The sequence below is a fragment of the Larimichthys crocea genome, chromosome XVII (assembly GCF_000972845.2).
Source record: "Larimichthys crocea isolate SSNF chromosome XVII, L_crocea_2.0, whole genome shotgun sequence".
In the NCBI taxonomy this organism is placed as follows: domain Eukaryota; kingdom Metazoa; phylum Chordata; class Actinopteri; family Sciaenidae; genus Larimichthys; species Larimichthys crocea.
This window is the reverse complement of record NC_040027.1, coordinates 1,699,568-1,716,911: the sequence shown is the minus strand read 5'-3', so window position 1 is coordinate 1,716,911 and position 17,344 is coordinate 1,699,568. Positions and strand designations below refer to the sequence as shown.

Here is a 17,344-nt window from a genome sequence, read left to right as displayed (position 1 = left end):
AGTAATTAGTTGCGCTATAGCAACCCCTCATTAAGGTTATGTAATCTGTGTACTGGCTTAAATAGTCCAGATAGTCACCTTCGAAACCTCCCTGGGATAACCACGCAGAATCGGTTGAAAATAGAAACCTGAACTGTGGTCTAATTACTTCATTATCCAGGGCTTACAGACACAACAGGAGTCTCCTCCCACCATTCACTCGGATGAACTCAGGTTGTTTGTCCCTTATATTAGCGGTCTGCTTTTTCAAGGCTTATGCACACATAGTTTTGATCGCCATATATGATGCTGTAAGACAAATCACAATATTTTATGTGGAAATCCTAAGACACACTTAGCTCTCACTTCCATGCACACTAGTTGAGAGTAGCACAGTGTTACATAACTAGGTCTAGGATTGCATCAGGGCCATATGGCACTCCTCCATGACCACACAGAGTTGACTGGCCCAGATCAGCTCTGCTTGGGGGATTTTCACAGTAGGCAACAACTCAACTCAATCTGATACACATTAGCCTGCTAATGTGTTTTGCATGATAATTGCAATACAGTGGGTAATCGAGCCGTCTGCTGCATGCTGTTGGTGTTGCAGCTTTCTGTTGCTCTTGATTTTTCTTAATAGATATTAAGATATTCAGTTGCTACTGACAAGAAAGTAGTCATGGTTTGAATAATTGTCACACACATATTAAGGGCATCTGTCGAGAGAAAACTAGATTGATTATTCCAAGAATAAATTAGACATTTTAATGTGTCTGTAGTCTGTTAAAACAAATCCCACTCTAATTGCAAACACCCCACCCTGCACCTGCTTCACAGCGTTTCATATGCGCCGTGTTCCTCTGCTTCTATGATGCAGTAGTACTCGATTGCTTGTATGTGTGTGCACTGCAGCTGCTCTCTCAGTTTCAAAAGAAAATCTCCATCTGGGTAGCTAAATTTGGCTATGAAAGGCAATGATGCTCAACTGAAGAATTCACACATGGTATTCCTTTGATCTCGAGCAGTTCATCCTCATGTGCTGAGACTGAGAAAGACAAGTCAGACACACGGAAGCTTCTGGACCAAAGCCTGTTGAGTCTCATTACTTAGATATGGACGACATGCAGCCTGATTCGCTTGACAGCGAGAGGCAGAGAGGTGGATCAACCTTCTGGTTGTCATGTATTGATCTCTTTTTAAGGATTTGATATTTTGACCCGACTGAGTAAATGCTTGTCTGACAACAATCAACACGTGTGCCTGCTGTATCTGATATCACACTATACTTGTAATACCACAGACTTCACAAAAGATTTGGGGTGTCAGTGGGCTTTATGATGAGGTCATTTGAGCTTTTGTTTGTAACCTTTACTTCCCTCATGTCTCTTTCTTTCTCTGTGTCTTGGGAATTCCATGTAAAAAAATGTTCTTCTGAAACATTTGTTTCAGGTACACTAAAGGGGAGCTGGACATTGCCTACATCACATCGCGGATCATAGGTAAAAACATTTGATTGTACAGTAGTTGATGCATGTGTGAGCTGTGTGTGTATAGACATTGTCACCAAAAAATAATACATGAGGGAAACATCTGTCTGATCCTTAATATCTAAAAAGCTGCATTACACCCTTTTCACAGCAGCCATCTTGACATGAAATAGTAGGTAAACACAGTCATTAGCAATGATACTAATTAATGAAACAGAGCTTTAATTAGTATCATTGGTAACACCTGTGTTTACCTACTATTTCATGTCAAGATGGCTGCTGTGAAAAAGGTCTGTTGAAGTAGAAAATAAGTTAAAATGGTTTCATAAAGAACTTAACACTCACAAACTTGCTAATGAGCCCTCTTTAGGACTGTTTAGTTTGACCAGAATTGATTGATAGTGACCAAGAGTGGCAGGAAAAACAACAAAGGCCACAGACATGAGGAGAGGGAAGAATTACAAAATAAAACAGGAAACACTAAACCATGAAGCCAAAACTGTGACCTAAGTATCATTAGTTAAATATCCAAATTTTGTCGAATGCTGATTAGTGCATGGAATGGAAAAATAGTGTTTTCCTGTATGTATGTAACGAGATTTGCTAATTTAGAGTTTATAAACCAGAGATGGTGCCTTTAAGAGCCCAGTGTGTATGAATACACACAGACACACAGGTAAGGTTTAATGATACTTGTATTACATTTTTTAACAAATATAAGTGCAAACACAAAAATGGGCATTTTAGTTCAATTTATAAAATGTAACACTGAAATCTATTTACTTACTAACCACCTTAAAGTAACAGTTTGTCTATGGGAGTTCTACAATGTTCAGTGTACTGTACAGGAGCAACACCAACAGGCCATAAACAGGTTACGCAGAGATAACTCATCTCACTGCTGACTGGAGAGGATTTGATCTGTTGAGAACGCTGGACATTCAGCTTTGTCTGTAGAGTTGAATGTGCGGAAGAGGATGCGACCTCACCTGTGACCTGGATATTTATGTGTTGACGAGCCGTCCAGGACTTGCTAGATTATTTTTTATCTTTTTAACCTGGGTTACAGGAAGGATCCCCTGAATACAGAGTAAGAAGCTGATTAGGAAAACTACTTAAAACTTACAGATATATGGTTAACATGTTATATCTGCCTAATGTAAGAGAACAAGGGTTCATGTTTCATCCTAAAATTGTATTGCACATAAATAGACACCTGTACCCTCAATTTCTACTCTGTCCTCTTCTTTCATTCTCAAATTGCTTACAGCTTCACATGGAGCAGCAGTGTGTCCTTTACAGAACATAGTCAGCCGGACATTTGTCACCTAAGGGCTTTCTATCCCATAATGCTTTGTGTGCAACCATTGATAGTCATGCTTGGATGTGGACCTACTCTCCTAAATCCACTTATTGTAGAATAATAGTGCAATAGAGTGAAAGGTAAAGAACATTGTGCATATAAACATCTGTACCAGCAATTCATGAAACCCTTTGAAACATCTCATCCACCAGCTGATTAATGGATTCTTCTTTCAGTGATGACCTACCCAGCAGAGTCAGTGCAGATTGGCTACCAGAACCACGTAGAGGACATTCGCTCCTTCCTTGACAGTCGCCATGCCGACCACTACACTGTCTTCAATCTGTCACAGCGCAACTACCGCGGCGCCAAATTCTCCAACAGGGTGAGTGTGCTGCGTCCTCATGAAGCTACAGATGAAGCCGTTACAGAATTATTAGTTTGTACCTAGTTGTTAGTGGTCGCTCTCTGGATTATTACAACACTTGAGACAGTTTGCTGCCTATTTTTGATGTGCCAACACTTTAAGTGGGAACCATCGCTACATGTGTTCATAAACTATGGCAACACCCAGAGTGAAGTCTCTAATTAAGTTTACCCATTTGGGTCTGTCATTGCTGGGCGCTCCTCTGTCATTAAAGCTAGAATAAAAGAATTTATGTCCACTGGAGAGTTGTCAGGCAAATCCACAGAGAATTATCACTCCACAATTTAAATCCCCACATAACATTTTGCATCTTTCTTATTGTTTTGGTTTCACGGCATGCAACTCCTTATAGTTCAGCCTCAACACTTTCATCAGTGTCACTTTCGATCACAGAAGGCAGCTATTTTTGGACACTACCTGTTTAACACAAAACAGTAAATAAGGGACAAAGTTAGAGACTAGCTGGTGAACATAGTGGAGCATTTAGCCACTAAAGAGAAAGATATGTCCCTCAGGAGTTGGTGGAGACCAATAATGGAGCTAAAAGAAAAGTCAATATTCGACTTAGATTCATCAGTTGGACAGAAACAACTTTGTACAATGCTAAAGTTGCTGCCGTTCGTAATATCAACTATAACTAAATTCAATCCAAATTAATGCTAATATTAATATCTACCTAAAAGGTGATGATATGTCATGTTGGATTGTGTTTACAGATCGTTTCTTCTGGCCTAACCCTAACCCAAAAGTCAGTTCATGCGAGTTTAATGTCTGTCTAACAACCAACAACTTGCTGACTTCAGTTTTTTTTTATAGTTTTATGGAGTGCTTTCATGGAATACTAGCAACTCTGTCATTTTATTGCAATATTAAAAAGACAGACTCCATCTGAACTCATAACTACATTATACTGTAGAGCAAACAACAAAGTCTTCTTCCTGCTAACTGTTTTTGTGGATGAACTATGAGCTGGAAGGCTCATTTTGGGATTTGAAGATGGTCTTCAGTATATATATTTTCTGTAGAAATAATAAGCATTATTTGCTGTTTTTAATATTCAAAAGACGTAACACAGCAGTGATTTAACATGCAGTGTATTTTTTTTTACACCCTTCACCACAGTAATAACCACTTGTGACCAGAGACGTCTCTAAATAAAACATATAATTGATGGGTCACTAATCCAATTATCCCAGCTGAATTGCCATTCGAAAACAGAATTAATTTGGATGTGGATTCAAGTCAAGGCACATGTGGGACCTGTGTAGATAAAAGACTGCCACCCTCAGGCAGAAACATTCAAGAAAGCTGAGGAGTCAAGATGTGGAGTTAACTTGGCTAAGATGGCCCCCTGTCTGCTTGTAGAAGTCCTGTATCACTAGTAGATGACTCATCGTGGCAACTGGTATGTTGTGTTGCTCTGTTCCTGCAGTGCTGTTGCTAACACCACCTCTCCTTTCTCCTCCCTGCCTGATTGTAATCTTTTTTTTGTTTGTTTGTTTTAAAATTTCCTATCCCATCCCTCTGCCTCCTTTTGCTCTGCCTGTTTCCGTGTCTCTCCCTGTTTTCCACATTCGTCCTCCCTTTTCTTACTTCATTTGTCAACTCTTTTCCAGGTTTCAGAGTGTAACTGGCCTTCTCGCCAGGCTCCCAGCCTTCACAACTTATTTGCTGTGTGTAAGAACATGCACAACTGGCTCAAACAGAATCCCAAGAATGTGTGTGTCATCACTTGCTCGGTAAGAGTTCACTCACATAAATTAATGCACCTTCATTTTATTTCCCGTTGATTGTTTAGATTATTATCGTTTTTAGTATATGCTTTGATTGTCACAACACATCCCCGGATATGTTTTAATTACCAGTTGAAACTTTCCCTACAGTCCTTTGGTTTTTCTTCTACAATCAGGGCCACCTTTTGTTAGAGGGTCACTGCACTATGAATAATTTGATGTGCATTTTATTGCCATACATTTCACTGAGAAACTTTGAGAAAGCCCAGATGCTGAAAATCTCTCCTTAATCTTGTTTTTCTTCTATGTAAGTAAAAACAAAATTTGCTAGCTTTCTATCAAATGAAGGCTACAATAGCACACAGTGAAGGGAAACAAACAGATCTTTCAGCCTCTTTCTCTGCTCTTCCTCTCTTGTTGCCAAACCCCGAATTCAGCAATGTTGGTCTGCCTTTTTAAAAACATTTAAAATACAGTAAAAATACAGCTTGGAGCTTTGTTTAGTTCCTAGTAGTCCTTTCGCCTTTTTCTACCTCTGCTGTTGCTTAGCAGTTTAGTGGCAGACAAAGTAGAGGACAGGAGTATTTTAGTCCAGCATGTTGGCCATGGCGCTCCAAGTTCAGAGAAAGTGTGGATGTGAGTCATATTTTAATAGTTGGTCATAAATAGGAAATGTGTCTATTTTAGTGTCTGTGCTTTGTAAAAGAGATATTACACACTGTAAAAAATACATGTATTTAGCTTGACAGAGCTCAGTTTGGAAAACTCAACAAAGTTTCCTCAGCAACCAGTCACACTTTTAGTACCTAACCCTAATGTCAGACATATTGCAAGCAAGCATAACTAAAACCCTAAATACTTTGAAATACTTGTGTTTTGCACTTGAGTTGCTACTGAAGTATTCCCTAAAACTGGACTTTCTGTCTTTTCTAATTCAGTGACAGCAATACTGTACACTGTCATGTGGTGGAGCATGTTATTGCCAAGTCACTGCGGCTCGACTGTGGCTTGGCAAATTGCTCCATCTTGCATAACCTCCAGCAAACGGTTCCTGTCTAAAAACAGTTTTCTCTGCTTCAGATCACAAGAATGTTTTTGTCTCCCCATAACCTGAAATGAACTCACATTTGATTTATAACACTGAATACATTCAGTGAATAAAAATATGCACAACCATAACGTTTAGTGTCGGCCTATTTGAGCACATGACTTCATCATGAGGTGAATTTTTATGAACGTCTTTGAAGCGTGACTTGAAGCAAGTCTGAGGAGTTACAGTGCAGATGTACATTGAGCATTCTGGAAGTTTGAGTCACTAGGTTAAATAAGGTGATACTTGAACATGCATAGATGAACTTACTCAACCCAGTGAACCACTGTGATTTCCTAAGATGTAAATGGAAACAGTGCAGAGGTTAAGAAGAGAAGTATAAGTGAAGCTTTAATGTGCGTTGCAGGTCAGGCACACTAATAATCTCAGTCTCTCTTTGGTTGTGTGTGTTTTCAGGATGGTCGTGCTCCCTCTGGTGTCTTGGTTTGTGCCATGTTCTGCTTCTGCCACCTTTTCAACAACCCGGTTCCTGCCATGCAGCTGCTCAGTGCAAAGAGACCAGGCTCTGGCCTCTGGCCGTCACACCGCAGGTTTGCATCCTTGAACATTTGTGTCTGAAAGAGAGTACAGTTTGGCTTCAGACATATTTCCTCTTAGACATGATTATTTATTGTATGCAGATTTGATATTTATCAACTGTGTGTATACATGTTTGCAAAAAGGTTTCCAGTATACATATGTGACAGGGAAGGTCACAGTTTGGTTGTAGCATAGCTAAAGGCCCTGACACCCATCGTGCTGGTGACAGTAGACCTGCTGACCAAGACTATAGGGAGCGAGAAGGAGTCTCGAGGAGGTCTGTGAGATAATGAGGAGATAGGTTGAAGTGGTATGTGCTTTAAATGAGATGTTTGCAATCCACTAAATATTGGTTATGTGTCTGGAGAGTATTGTCCACCAACACCAAGACTCTTAACCTGTGTTTAGAAAGGTATGGTGGGTTGGGTAATGGGAAGTGAGGGTTAGACTGTAGATTTAGAACCATCCATCTATCCATTCATTCATCCATTTTCTTCCGCTTATCCGGGGTGGGGTCACGGTGGCAGCAGGTTTTGCGGGGTGCTCCAGATGTCCCTCTCCCCAGCAAAGAATTCCAGCTCCTCCTGTTGGATCCTGAAGCGTTAGATGGAATTTATAGTGGTTGTGGTTCTGGGTTTGCGAGATTTCCTCCCAGTTGGACGTGCCCTCCAAAGGGAGGCGCCCAGTGGGAAGGAGCAGCGGCTCTACTCCGAGCACCACCGGATATCCAAGCTCCACATCCCTACCCTAAGGCTGAGCCCAGCCACCTTGTGGAAGCTCATTTCGGCCGCTTGTATAAGCAATTTCATTCTTTCGGTCACTACCCAAAGCTCATGACCATCGGTGAGGGTTGGAACAATGTTTGAAATGTTTGTTGTCCCATCTGCCCCCGTAGAAGGCTTTTGCTTGTAAGACCACAGAAAACATGGTAGTCACATAATACAGCCAACAGCCCGCAGTTTCCTCATCCTGAGCATGAATCTTAGACTGCAGAGCTGGCAGACCTTCAAGGATGGACATTTTATTACCGTACCAGCCAGGAGTTGTAGTATTTATCAGTTTATGCTCGAACAAGATCTCTCTCATGAGTTTTAGTGCAAGTTGACAGAGAGTTCATGAAAATTTCATCAATAATATGATTCTGGACGTTGTCCAGAAGTCCTTAAGTTGATTTGCCGTCACTTATCAGTGCGTTATCGCATTCCTGTAACTGTGCTGGACTTCTACAGCACAGTTACTACTACTACTACTACAACTTATTTAAATATTTGCACATGTCAACCCACAACTTGTCAGAAGGAAAGCAGCAGCAAGAAGTGACATGCTTGAGACAAGTTTTTAATTTCCTGACCTGCTGACTTTATGAAAATATGTGGCTTCAGTTTGGGAATGACTGATGATATGTAAGATACATAAGAATGTACATTTGATAATCAATTAATTATTTGAGTCATTTTCTAAGAAAAAATGTACAAATTCTCTAATTTCAGCTTAATCCTAACTGAATTTCTTTGAGTTGTGGACAAGACAAGACATTTGAGGATGTCACCTCGGGTTCTGTCAAACAGAGATCTATTGGATAAACTTCTTATCAACCAAACAACTAATCGATTAATTGAAAGAAAGAGAGAAAGACAAGAAAGACAAAATATTTGTGAGTCGCTGCCTTACATTGGACATTGCAAAATAAAATGAGATAAAAACTAATTATAATTTATCTTGTCTTCTCTCCATGCAGGTACATAGGCTATGTGTGTAGCATGGTATCAGAGAAACCCAGTCTACCCCACTCCAAGCCCTTGGTGATCAAGGCCCTTACCATCAGTCCGGTCCCCTGCTTCAATAAGCAGCGTAGCGGCTGTCGACCATTCTGCGACGTCCTCATCGGTGAGACAAAGATCTTCACCACTGCACAGGAGTACGAGAGGATGAGGTAGGAACAAGAGGTTTAAAAGGACAAGAACATTTTCATACAGAATTAACTGGTCATGTGACATTGTTACATTAACATGCCTGTTTCTCCCTTTGATACTCCATGTCCAGAGAGCACAGGGTCCAAGAGGGTAAGGTAGTTTTCCCTCTGGGTGCAAGTGTGCAAGGAGACGTTGTTGTTTCAGTCTACCACATGAGGTCGACTATTGGAGGGCGTCTGCAGGCCAAGGTAAACTTAATGTGCTCTACGCAGTATCCTACAGAGTCGAGGGACCAAACTGCAAAGCGTGTCTGTGTACTGTCATCATCTTAATCAAACTTAACAAAAACAACATGTTGAAACTTAGAAAATCTCAAAAGATCATACTGAACTATCAACTATCAAACGTCTCGGGATGTGGTTGCAACTTATTTGAATATTTGCACATGTCCAACCCACAACCCACAACTTGTCAGGAGGAAAGAGGCAGCAAGAAGTGACATGCTGGAGACAAGTTTTTAATTTCCTGACCTGCTGACTTTATGAAAATATGTGGCTTTCCACCAACATCAGCACTAGCAGAAACAGTAGACATTTCATATATACACTGTAGTTAACATTAAAATGATTCTCTGTTTCTTTTTTTAACATTCAGGATCTCTCATTCCCTCTGATTGTTGTACCATTTAACTTTTACCAGAATATATACTGATATAATAGTTTAAAGGTGTACGCCCTCCAACATTTCCTTTATAGATCTTAATTGCATTGTCAAAGTAGATGCTTTACATATACAGCTTTTAGAGTAGGCCAAGTGTCCCTCGAACTGACCATTAGACAATTTAGATAATAACTTAGCAGTTCGCCTTCTTCTCCAGTTTTGTAAATCCATTCAGATAAATAGCAAAAACTATAAAAGACAAATTCTTAAGGATGGCAAAGCAGCATGCAATTTCTCTGTAAATGAACATCACATAATCGAACAGAACGTTCTGCTTAGAGTTACTACACATTTGACTATTGATGCGATTTGATATGATACATTAAAATATCACATGATCCAAACATACATTTGTTCTGCTGCTGGTAGGTATCCAACACCCAGATCTTCCAGATCCAGTTCCACACAGGCTTCATTGCTCCTGGTACCACCGTGTTAAAGTTTAACAAGTAAGGACATTTCTTTTATTTAATCACTTCTGAGAGTATGACAGGAAAAAAGATTTTCACATTTTTTCTCTAATGCACATGCTCTTTCCTCTCAGACCAGAGCTGGATGCATGCGACTCTCCTGAGAAGTATCCACAGCTTTTCCACGTAATATTGGACGTGGAGGTGGAGGGAGTGGACAAGCAAAAAGACCTGACGCCTCCGTGGGAGCAATTCCCCTGTAAAGACCTCAGCCCCAACGTGCTCTTCTCCTGCCACCAGGAGCATCAGGATGCACTGGCTATTGCTGGTACTGTGGGGACGTGTACACTGGGGATAAATGCAAACTGTCAGTGCTAATGTGGACATAACATACTCTGTGTTACTGCCTCTCCTCCTCTAACTCTTTAAACAAAGATAAAACAGTGATTTTATTGTTAATATTCAATGACAACTTCCCTCAGGACTTTGAAACACTGTCAAAGCCTCATGGGAGCTGTAGTTGTTGAAAGGTAACTGTTAGTCTTTATTAAAATGACAAAATGTCCAATTTTACAACAAACTACTTTAGTAGCAGTGGTAGTGAAGCTAATAATAATGTGGACAAAAATCCTTGTATCAAGTTTCGGCTTGTTACCTCATGAGAAAACACAACAAAACTAAAAGTGGAACACCAGCTTCTGACAAATCTATATTGGATTCATTCAGCAGCATATAACCTGTGTATTTCAAATGTGTTTGGACTGACGGTGTGTAATTTTTTTTTTACTTTTACTTGTCTCCCAACCTGAATATAATGTAAATTCAAAATGTAACAACTGCTAAATGCTGGTTTTTTTTCTCAAAATTCTTTAACAGTCAACTATTCAACCTTTTTTAAAAATACAAATTGACCTAAAGTAACCCTAGACCTAAGTCCTTGTCCTAAAGATGACTTGTAAAACAGTTGTCATTCTGAAAGTCTAAAACTGTCTTAGTTAGTCAATGTCAAGCTAATTTGATGTATTCATCTACTGTCTGTTAGGTAGTTTAATCTATAGTATATTAAACAGATCATGCATTTTTGCCTAAATACTGAAAAGTAAAGAGCAAGTATAAAGTAAAGTAAAATGTAATGGAGTAAAAAGTAAAATATTATAGTATAAAATTGCATAAAATGTATACTCAAGTACTTCAAATGTGTGCTTAAGTACAGTAGTTGAGAAAGATCATGGATAGGTTGGATAATGCTGTATTAGCAAAAAACACATTCACATTTAGACGCATGAACAAACTAATGGACGAACTTTCATTTTTGTTTCTACAAGATGAGATGGAGGGATTGGATCTGGAGGGTAAGACAGTAGAGGAGAGCACAGTCCTATTAGAGAAACCGTTGAGTACAGTGATAGTAGTTAACCAGGGTTTGCTTCAATTCAATCAAACTCACTGACCATATTGACGTTTACATTCTACATTATTGGAAAATCACTTAGCTGTTTCCATTTACGATCTGTATTGATTGAATTGAAATGAACCCCATCCTTGTTATGCAGTGATATATCAGTTTGGTGGATGATTTTAATCTGTCTCTTGCATTAAAAAAAAGGGAAATGGGGTTTATGAATATGTAGAAGTGATAAGGAAGTAAAGTGCTGAAGTGGTACAAATTTAAAATGTTCCACCAAAGTGAAATATTGCTGTAGATTTATACTAGCGTCATACTGTACATCCCGTCCCTTCTTTAAAAGCATACTGTATATTTTATTGATTGGATTCTTTCCAATTTATTTATTGTTTTAAAATGATCTCCTCCAATTACTGCAGCTACTACCAAACTGCAAAGTGTGCAGCATAATGTATTACAGCACACAGTATCAGGAGAAAAGCTGGTGCTTGTAGCAGAGAAGACCTGCGTACTGTAGTTGCCCATTATTCCCTACTTCGCTCTTGTCCTTTTTTCTCTTAACCTACTCTGTATTTCTGTCAGCTTTGCCCCAATTAATTCCCTGCTTTGTTATTTCTTCCACTCTCTTTCTCCACTGAGCGTCTCTCTTTCTCATTTTGTAATTCACTACATTTCTCTTCTGTCTCTTTCCTCATCTTCCTGTAGAGCCAAGCCGGCCCCAAGGAGGTCCAGAAGGTCGGGGCCACGGTGAGGAGAGCGAACCCTCTGATGATGAGATGCTCTCCCTCTCCAGCCAGCGAAGCAGCGCCAGCGGGCCCCCCCAGAGACCCGACCCGCCTGCCGCCCGAGCACCCGCTGATGAAGTGGATCTTCTTGGCCTTGACGGAGAGACGGTCAACCAGCCCCCGTCTACTGCAGCCGCCACCACGGACCTCCTAGGGGACTTGTTCGGGGGGCCACCTCAGCCTACCAGTTTGCCGTCATCTGCCCAGTCCACACCACATAAAGTAGTCCCAAACACTGCCTCGCCATGCCCCTCTCCTGCACCAGGTGAGATACCAAGTTTGAAAGATGATGACATCTTAAGATAATTTTGCTTTTATTTTGGTGGTCAGGATTACTTACTGTGGCTTTACGCAGTCTGTAATACAATGGTGGGTATGTTTGTTTTCCTCAGCGTTTGATCCCTTTGGGGCGGGTCCCATGCCCAAGCCTCAGGACATGATGGGTTCATTCCTTGGACCAGGTAACATAGGGCAGCCAGACCCCTTCCTGCATGCTGCTCGTTCTCCATCACCCACCCCGCAGCCTTCAACCTTGGGTAAGGCATGCTTCTGCTGCATTGCTGCACTCTCTCACAGCATTTTGGATGTAATAAAAGTCCACATCGGGGTAAGGCGTGTTATAGAGTGCTATGGTAACTTGCATCATGATCATCTACGCTTGTCAAACCTGGTTAGATTCATCAGATCGCACCACATTTTTAATAGATTTTTCCTCCTTCCTTTTTTATTCTTAATGCTTTAATCACATGCTGGCTTTGCAACAGTATTTTTGGTGATCAATGTGTTTGCATGATGTATGATGAGTATCTGTCTGATTAGTATTGCACAGAGGTTGTACAGGCTTCATATTTCACTAGCAGCATGAATCATCCCCCATGAATCAACAACATTTAACTTCAATCATGACAGGGCAGTTCTGCTACTTTAGGTGTAGCACAAGTGTGTCAAACTCATTTTAGTTCATAGGCCACATGCAGCCCAATTTGATCCCAAGTGACTTGGATCAGTAAAACCTTCATATAAAAACATATAAATAACACAATATTCCTTTTTTATGGTAAATACGTACAAATACAGTCTGAAAATGAGACCACAGCAATATTATGAGTGTGCAGGCCTGAACCCAACCTGAGCTGACAGTAATTCTCGTGAAAACGGGTCTGAATCTGTCCTATAAACATTTACATGACCTGTGCAGTATAGTGTGACCCTTTCTGAGTGTATTTCAGGCAGGGAAATGAATTTAGTTTCAAGAGCTAGTTCCATTCAGACATTCAACAGCCTCTCTAACGCCTCTCATGAGACTCAACCGTGCTATTATTTTCTCTGGCTGTGTGGGTTCCTGCTGCTCAGCTCCCATTCACTGTGTGCTCAGTCTGTGACAAACCTTTATGTGCTTGAATAGGCCGGAGTTCCCCTGTCCCACCCACCACTCCAACCGTCAACATTCAGCAGCAAAACGCCATGGGAGGATGGGACTGGAACAGACCTGCTACCACAAGCACAGGTAGAATTTACTAACCACACACACACACACACACACACACGCACGCACGCACACACACTTGTATAAACACAAACAACACTGAATGTTTATCAAATACTTTTATTGGGGAAGCTAAATAAACCTTCTTGTGTGTATTCACGTCAGTGGAAGCTGGTGGAGCTGATTGCTAAAGACTAAAAGGACTAAACTATGCAAATGTTTTCTCATGTTGTTGTTGTTTGTTGACTAATCCAGGATCAGGCTTTGGTATGGGCAGTCGGTCAGCCACTACTAGCCCCACAGGCTCGGTCCACAGCACCCCCACCCACCAAACCAAGCCAAACACCTTGGACCCATTTGCTGACATAGGCAACCTCGGAGGAAGTCTTGGAGGTCAGCCACGAGAAATTTTCTGAAGAACATGAACTGAGTCTTTGTTGTCTCATGTCCCCTAATCTCCGTCCTTTCCTTCAACAGGTTCTGGCTTCTCCAGTAAACCCACCACCCCAACTGGATCTACCCCTTCCATCCCTCCCATGGGCTCCCCATCGCGACCTCCTCCATCACCCCAGCATGGCTTTCCCTCGTGGCAGCCAGGCACCGGAGGCGGTGTAGGATGGCAACCCCAAGGACAGGGCCCTGCCTCGCAGCCAAAGCCCAGCCCCAGCCACACCCCCATGCCTCACACATCACCCCAGAACCGACCCAACTACAACGTCAGCTTCTCTGCTATGGGAGGGGGCTCGCCTAGTGCAGGGGGCAAGGCACAGGCTGGCATGGGTGAGCAGGAGATGTCAAATTAGTGCAAATGTTGTGGTCTAATAGTCCAGCTGAGTAGCTTAACAAACACATGTTTCCTCTCTCTGTGTTTGTATCCCTCTCTGCCAGGTTCTAAGCCCAAGCGCTTGGATGCCAACTTTGATGACCTGCTGTCTGGTCAGGGCTTTGCAGGGACCAAAGAGAAGAAAGGGCCCAGGACTATAGCTGAGATGAGAAAGGAGGAGATGGCCAAAGAGATGGACCCTGAGAAACTAAAGGCAGGGGCTTTTTTTATCGAGTAACATCTGTGTACAATAAAAAATAAGGAGTAGTGTGAAGTTTCTGTTAGAAACGTCCCATGACCTTTGCATTTCTACATCTGAATAGAATTACAGTCTGACATCAGTTCATTGGGTTCTTGTCATCTGTTTATCCAGTGTAGCACAATAGAAGCGATTCAGCAAAGTAGGATAGTGTACTTGAAAAGCTTTGGCTGTGAAAGCCTTTCTGTTTATTCCAGAATTAATGAACCAACCAATGTAGGTCTCCCATGACCAAACTTTGGTTCCTCTAATTACTCCTTTTAAAAGATTTCACCAGAGCCAAAATCACTAAAAGCATTTCTGCTAATTATTGTTCCAAATCTGATCATCACTGGCTAAAGGCTCCTGTTCTCTCATGCTCCTGTTTGTGACCCAGATTCTGGACTGGATCGAGGGGAAGGAGCGTAACATCCGTGCTCTGCTGTCCACCATGCATACTGTGCTGTGGGAGGGAGAGACGCGCTGGAAGCCTGTGGGCATGGCTGACCTGGTTACTCCTGAACAGGTCAAGAAGGTCTACCGCAAAGCAGTCCTGGTCGTCCACCCAGATAAGGTGAGATAGACAAAGACAGGCGACCTGGAAATGAGGATCTTTAACTGCCTCACAGGTGCACGACACCAAATGTAAATGATTTCTTTGGCAACTGTGCACACAATTGAGCTCTTAGAAGTGAGGCCTTTTATATAAAAATGAAACAGAGGAAATAACAACACAGAAGTATAATGTAACATTCTGGTTTATGGCACCTTTATACTTGGAAACATATCTAAAAATTCCATTCACTTTCCTAATACAAATACTGTAGTCTACAAATACATCATACCCCTCTGTCCTATTGATTAAAATGTACAGGAGAATGTCACAGGTAGATGCATTTACCAATTTGCAAGTACAAACACCAACTTTGAGTGAAGCTGATAAAACAAAACATGTACTCATCATTGTGTTATGAAGCACATTGTTATAGTTGTATTGTGACATAAGAGTCATGTAACATCTGAAAATCACAGTTAACATTTGAACAGGAACTTTTTCGCGCATGTTATAAACACAGACACAAACACAATGAAAAGAAAAAAAATAATCAGCATCTTAACAAAAGGATAACCCATTGATGCAAAGTTAGTTTTCAGCCAATCAGATAAAGAAGTAGTGTCATCCTGGTGAACGGACTTAGCAGTTTTGTGAAGGTGATTTACTATATCAACAACCGTAGCATTATAATCAGGCACAAAGGTACAGCACTCAGAACCAATTATGGCACAAGTTCCTCCTTGGGCTGCTAAAAGAAAATCCAAAGCTGCTCTGTTTTGTAAAGCTAGGAGTCTAACAGAGGCGAGTTCACTTGATATCAGCATGAGAGCCTTACCAGTTACATTTGCTATGACTTCGATGGCATGAGACAAATCTGCAATTTGATCTAACGCAGACATAACTCCGTAAAAAGGAAGAATGGTACCGAGTGTGTTCTTGAAAGCTGATTGATAATGAGTCCCAAAGATATCTGAGAGTCCACGTCGTACTCGTTTAGGTTGAGGTTTCTTGGGCAGGGCGTGAGCCACTCTCATAGCCGGGACGATGTATGCCAAGCCACAGCGTCCATTGTAATCCACAGGAAGATACGGGTATGCAAGGTTTCCACATACCCAGTACATTCCTACAGGAGAGGAGATGGAGCATTTCGCAGTGCGGTGAGCTAGAGCATTGAGGCGAGCCTGGCCGGCTGCTTCCAAACAGTGCTGGGGTACAGAATTCAGAGGTTTGAAGTCAGTACTTGTTTGCTCCTGGTCCCATTTGAACGTATGAAGGCAGTCAGATTTTCCTACAGGGGTATTACCGTCATTCTGGAGACACCAAGGGAAACGCTGAGGAATCAGCTGTACGTGAACCGGCTTGGGACTTTTGAGACATTTTTTGCAGTTTGACTGTCCAGAACATTTAAGCGGTCTCATCTTGGAGATTCTGGTACAATTAGTGTCAGAATAAAACCGAGATATGGGAATATGCATCAGGTGGCATGTGTCACAGTCAGAGGCAGGTAAGGCCATCAGCGGTAAACCTTCTCCAGCTGTGAAGGGCATCAGGCCGCAGACATAACAGCTGGAATTAGTCTTTATGTGTTGGGCTACTTGCCATGCCATAGTCATAAAAATATTGATATTATCCACTCCTGCGTCTGGTGCTTTCATGACCTGTGGAGCTGCCCTAATGGAGCCCACCAGGATCAGTGTTAGGAGTTGTAGGATCAGGGACATTCTTGCAATGTGGATCCTCACAGTTAGACACTTGAGCAGTTTTTCTTGCAAAGCTGAGACACCAGCCTCTAGTTGAACATCAGCACCATCATCAGTAGTCCAGGAGGGGGTTTGTATCTGTGGAATGAACACAGTGAACAGAGAATGACTCACAGCGTGACAGCAGACCTATGTTCCTCATTGTCCTTACATAGGGTAAGAAAAAGGCAATCATGACAACAACCTTACCTGTGGTTTCAGTCTTCAGGGCAGGCTTTTTCTATTTACCGTCAGCAAATTGAGGTTATAATCCTGAGATCTGTGGGATCATAGCAAGTCAACATCACCAGCATGCATGCAAAGAGAAAATACAAGACTTGTCAGCTCTCAGTTCATCCTCTCTTTTATCAGAACGTAGGCACAACCCAAAATGCACAATCAGGGGGGCCAAGTGAGTGACTCACAAGATCAATAGTCACTGATTGGCCATTACAAGACGGCAGGGTTTTAATCAAAACAGGGCAGACTTAGAGGCAGCTTTATGTCAGATATAAAACGCTTACATGAGCACATTTATTTAGGACAAACAAAAGTAAATCAACATAAAGGACACATTAATGCAGAGTTATGTCGATACATGTAGTACACTACACACATAAACACACACAAGGATGCATGCACATACTTCTAGACAAGCATTTAAACATGCAAACAAATGTCGAGAGGAAATAGAAGTTAAATCAGTC

At 41.5% G+C, this 17,344-nt stretch overlaps 2 protein-coding genes across 5 annotated transcripts in view; one reads left to right on the top strand and one right to left on the bottom strand.

Annotated features, from left to right (window-relative positions):
* The window catches only part of dnajc6 (DnaJ (Hsp40) homolog, subfamily C, member 6), a 38,597-nt gene that overhangs the window by 17,928 nt on the left and 3,325 nt on the right, over nt 1–17,344 (top strand). For 3 of the 4 annotated variants that reach the window (XM_019270031.2, XM_019270028.2, XM_019270029.2), the window contains 15 exons: nt 1,432–1,481; nt 3,009–3,157; nt 4,816–4,938; nt 6,440–6,573; nt 8,301–8,495; nt 8,606–8,723; nt 9,565–9,644; nt 9,740–9,933; nt 11,716–12,060; nt 12,188–12,331; nt 13,201–13,302; nt 13,537–13,674; nt 13,759–14,061; nt 14,170–14,318; nt 14,740–14,916. In XM_019270031.2, the coding sequence (XP_019125576.1) occupies nt 1,432–1,481; nt 3,009–3,157; nt 4,816–4,938; nt 6,440–6,573; nt 8,301–8,495; nt 8,606–8,723; nt 9,565–9,644; nt 9,740–9,933; nt 11,716–12,060; nt 12,188–12,331; nt 13,201–13,302; nt 13,537–13,674; nt 13,759–14,061; nt 14,170–14,318; nt 14,740–14,916 (2,401 nt within the window). The remainder of the gene's footprint in view (nt 1–1,431; nt 1,482–3,008; nt 3,158–4,815; nt 4,939–6,439; nt 6,574–8,300; nt 8,496–8,605; nt 8,724–9,564; nt 9,645–9,739; nt 9,934–11,715; nt 12,061–12,187; nt 12,332–13,200; nt 13,303–13,536; nt 13,675–13,758; nt 14,062–14,169; nt 14,319–14,739; nt 14,917–17,344) is intronic. The other variant, XM_019270030.2, reaches the window with a different exon arrangement.
* On the bottom strand, nt 14,927–17,333 carry LOC109141055 (syncytin-2-like). Its single transcript, XM_019270032.2, has 2 exons — nt 16,848–17,333; nt 14,927–16,736 (listed from the first exon to the last, which is right to left on the bottom strand). Exon 2 carries the CDS (start codon nt 16,617–16,619, stop codon nt 15,375–15,377), a length of 1,245 nt encoding a protein of 414 aa, XP_019125577.2. The 5' UTR covers nt 16,620–16,736; nt 16,848–17,333; the 3' UTR covers nt 14,927–15,374.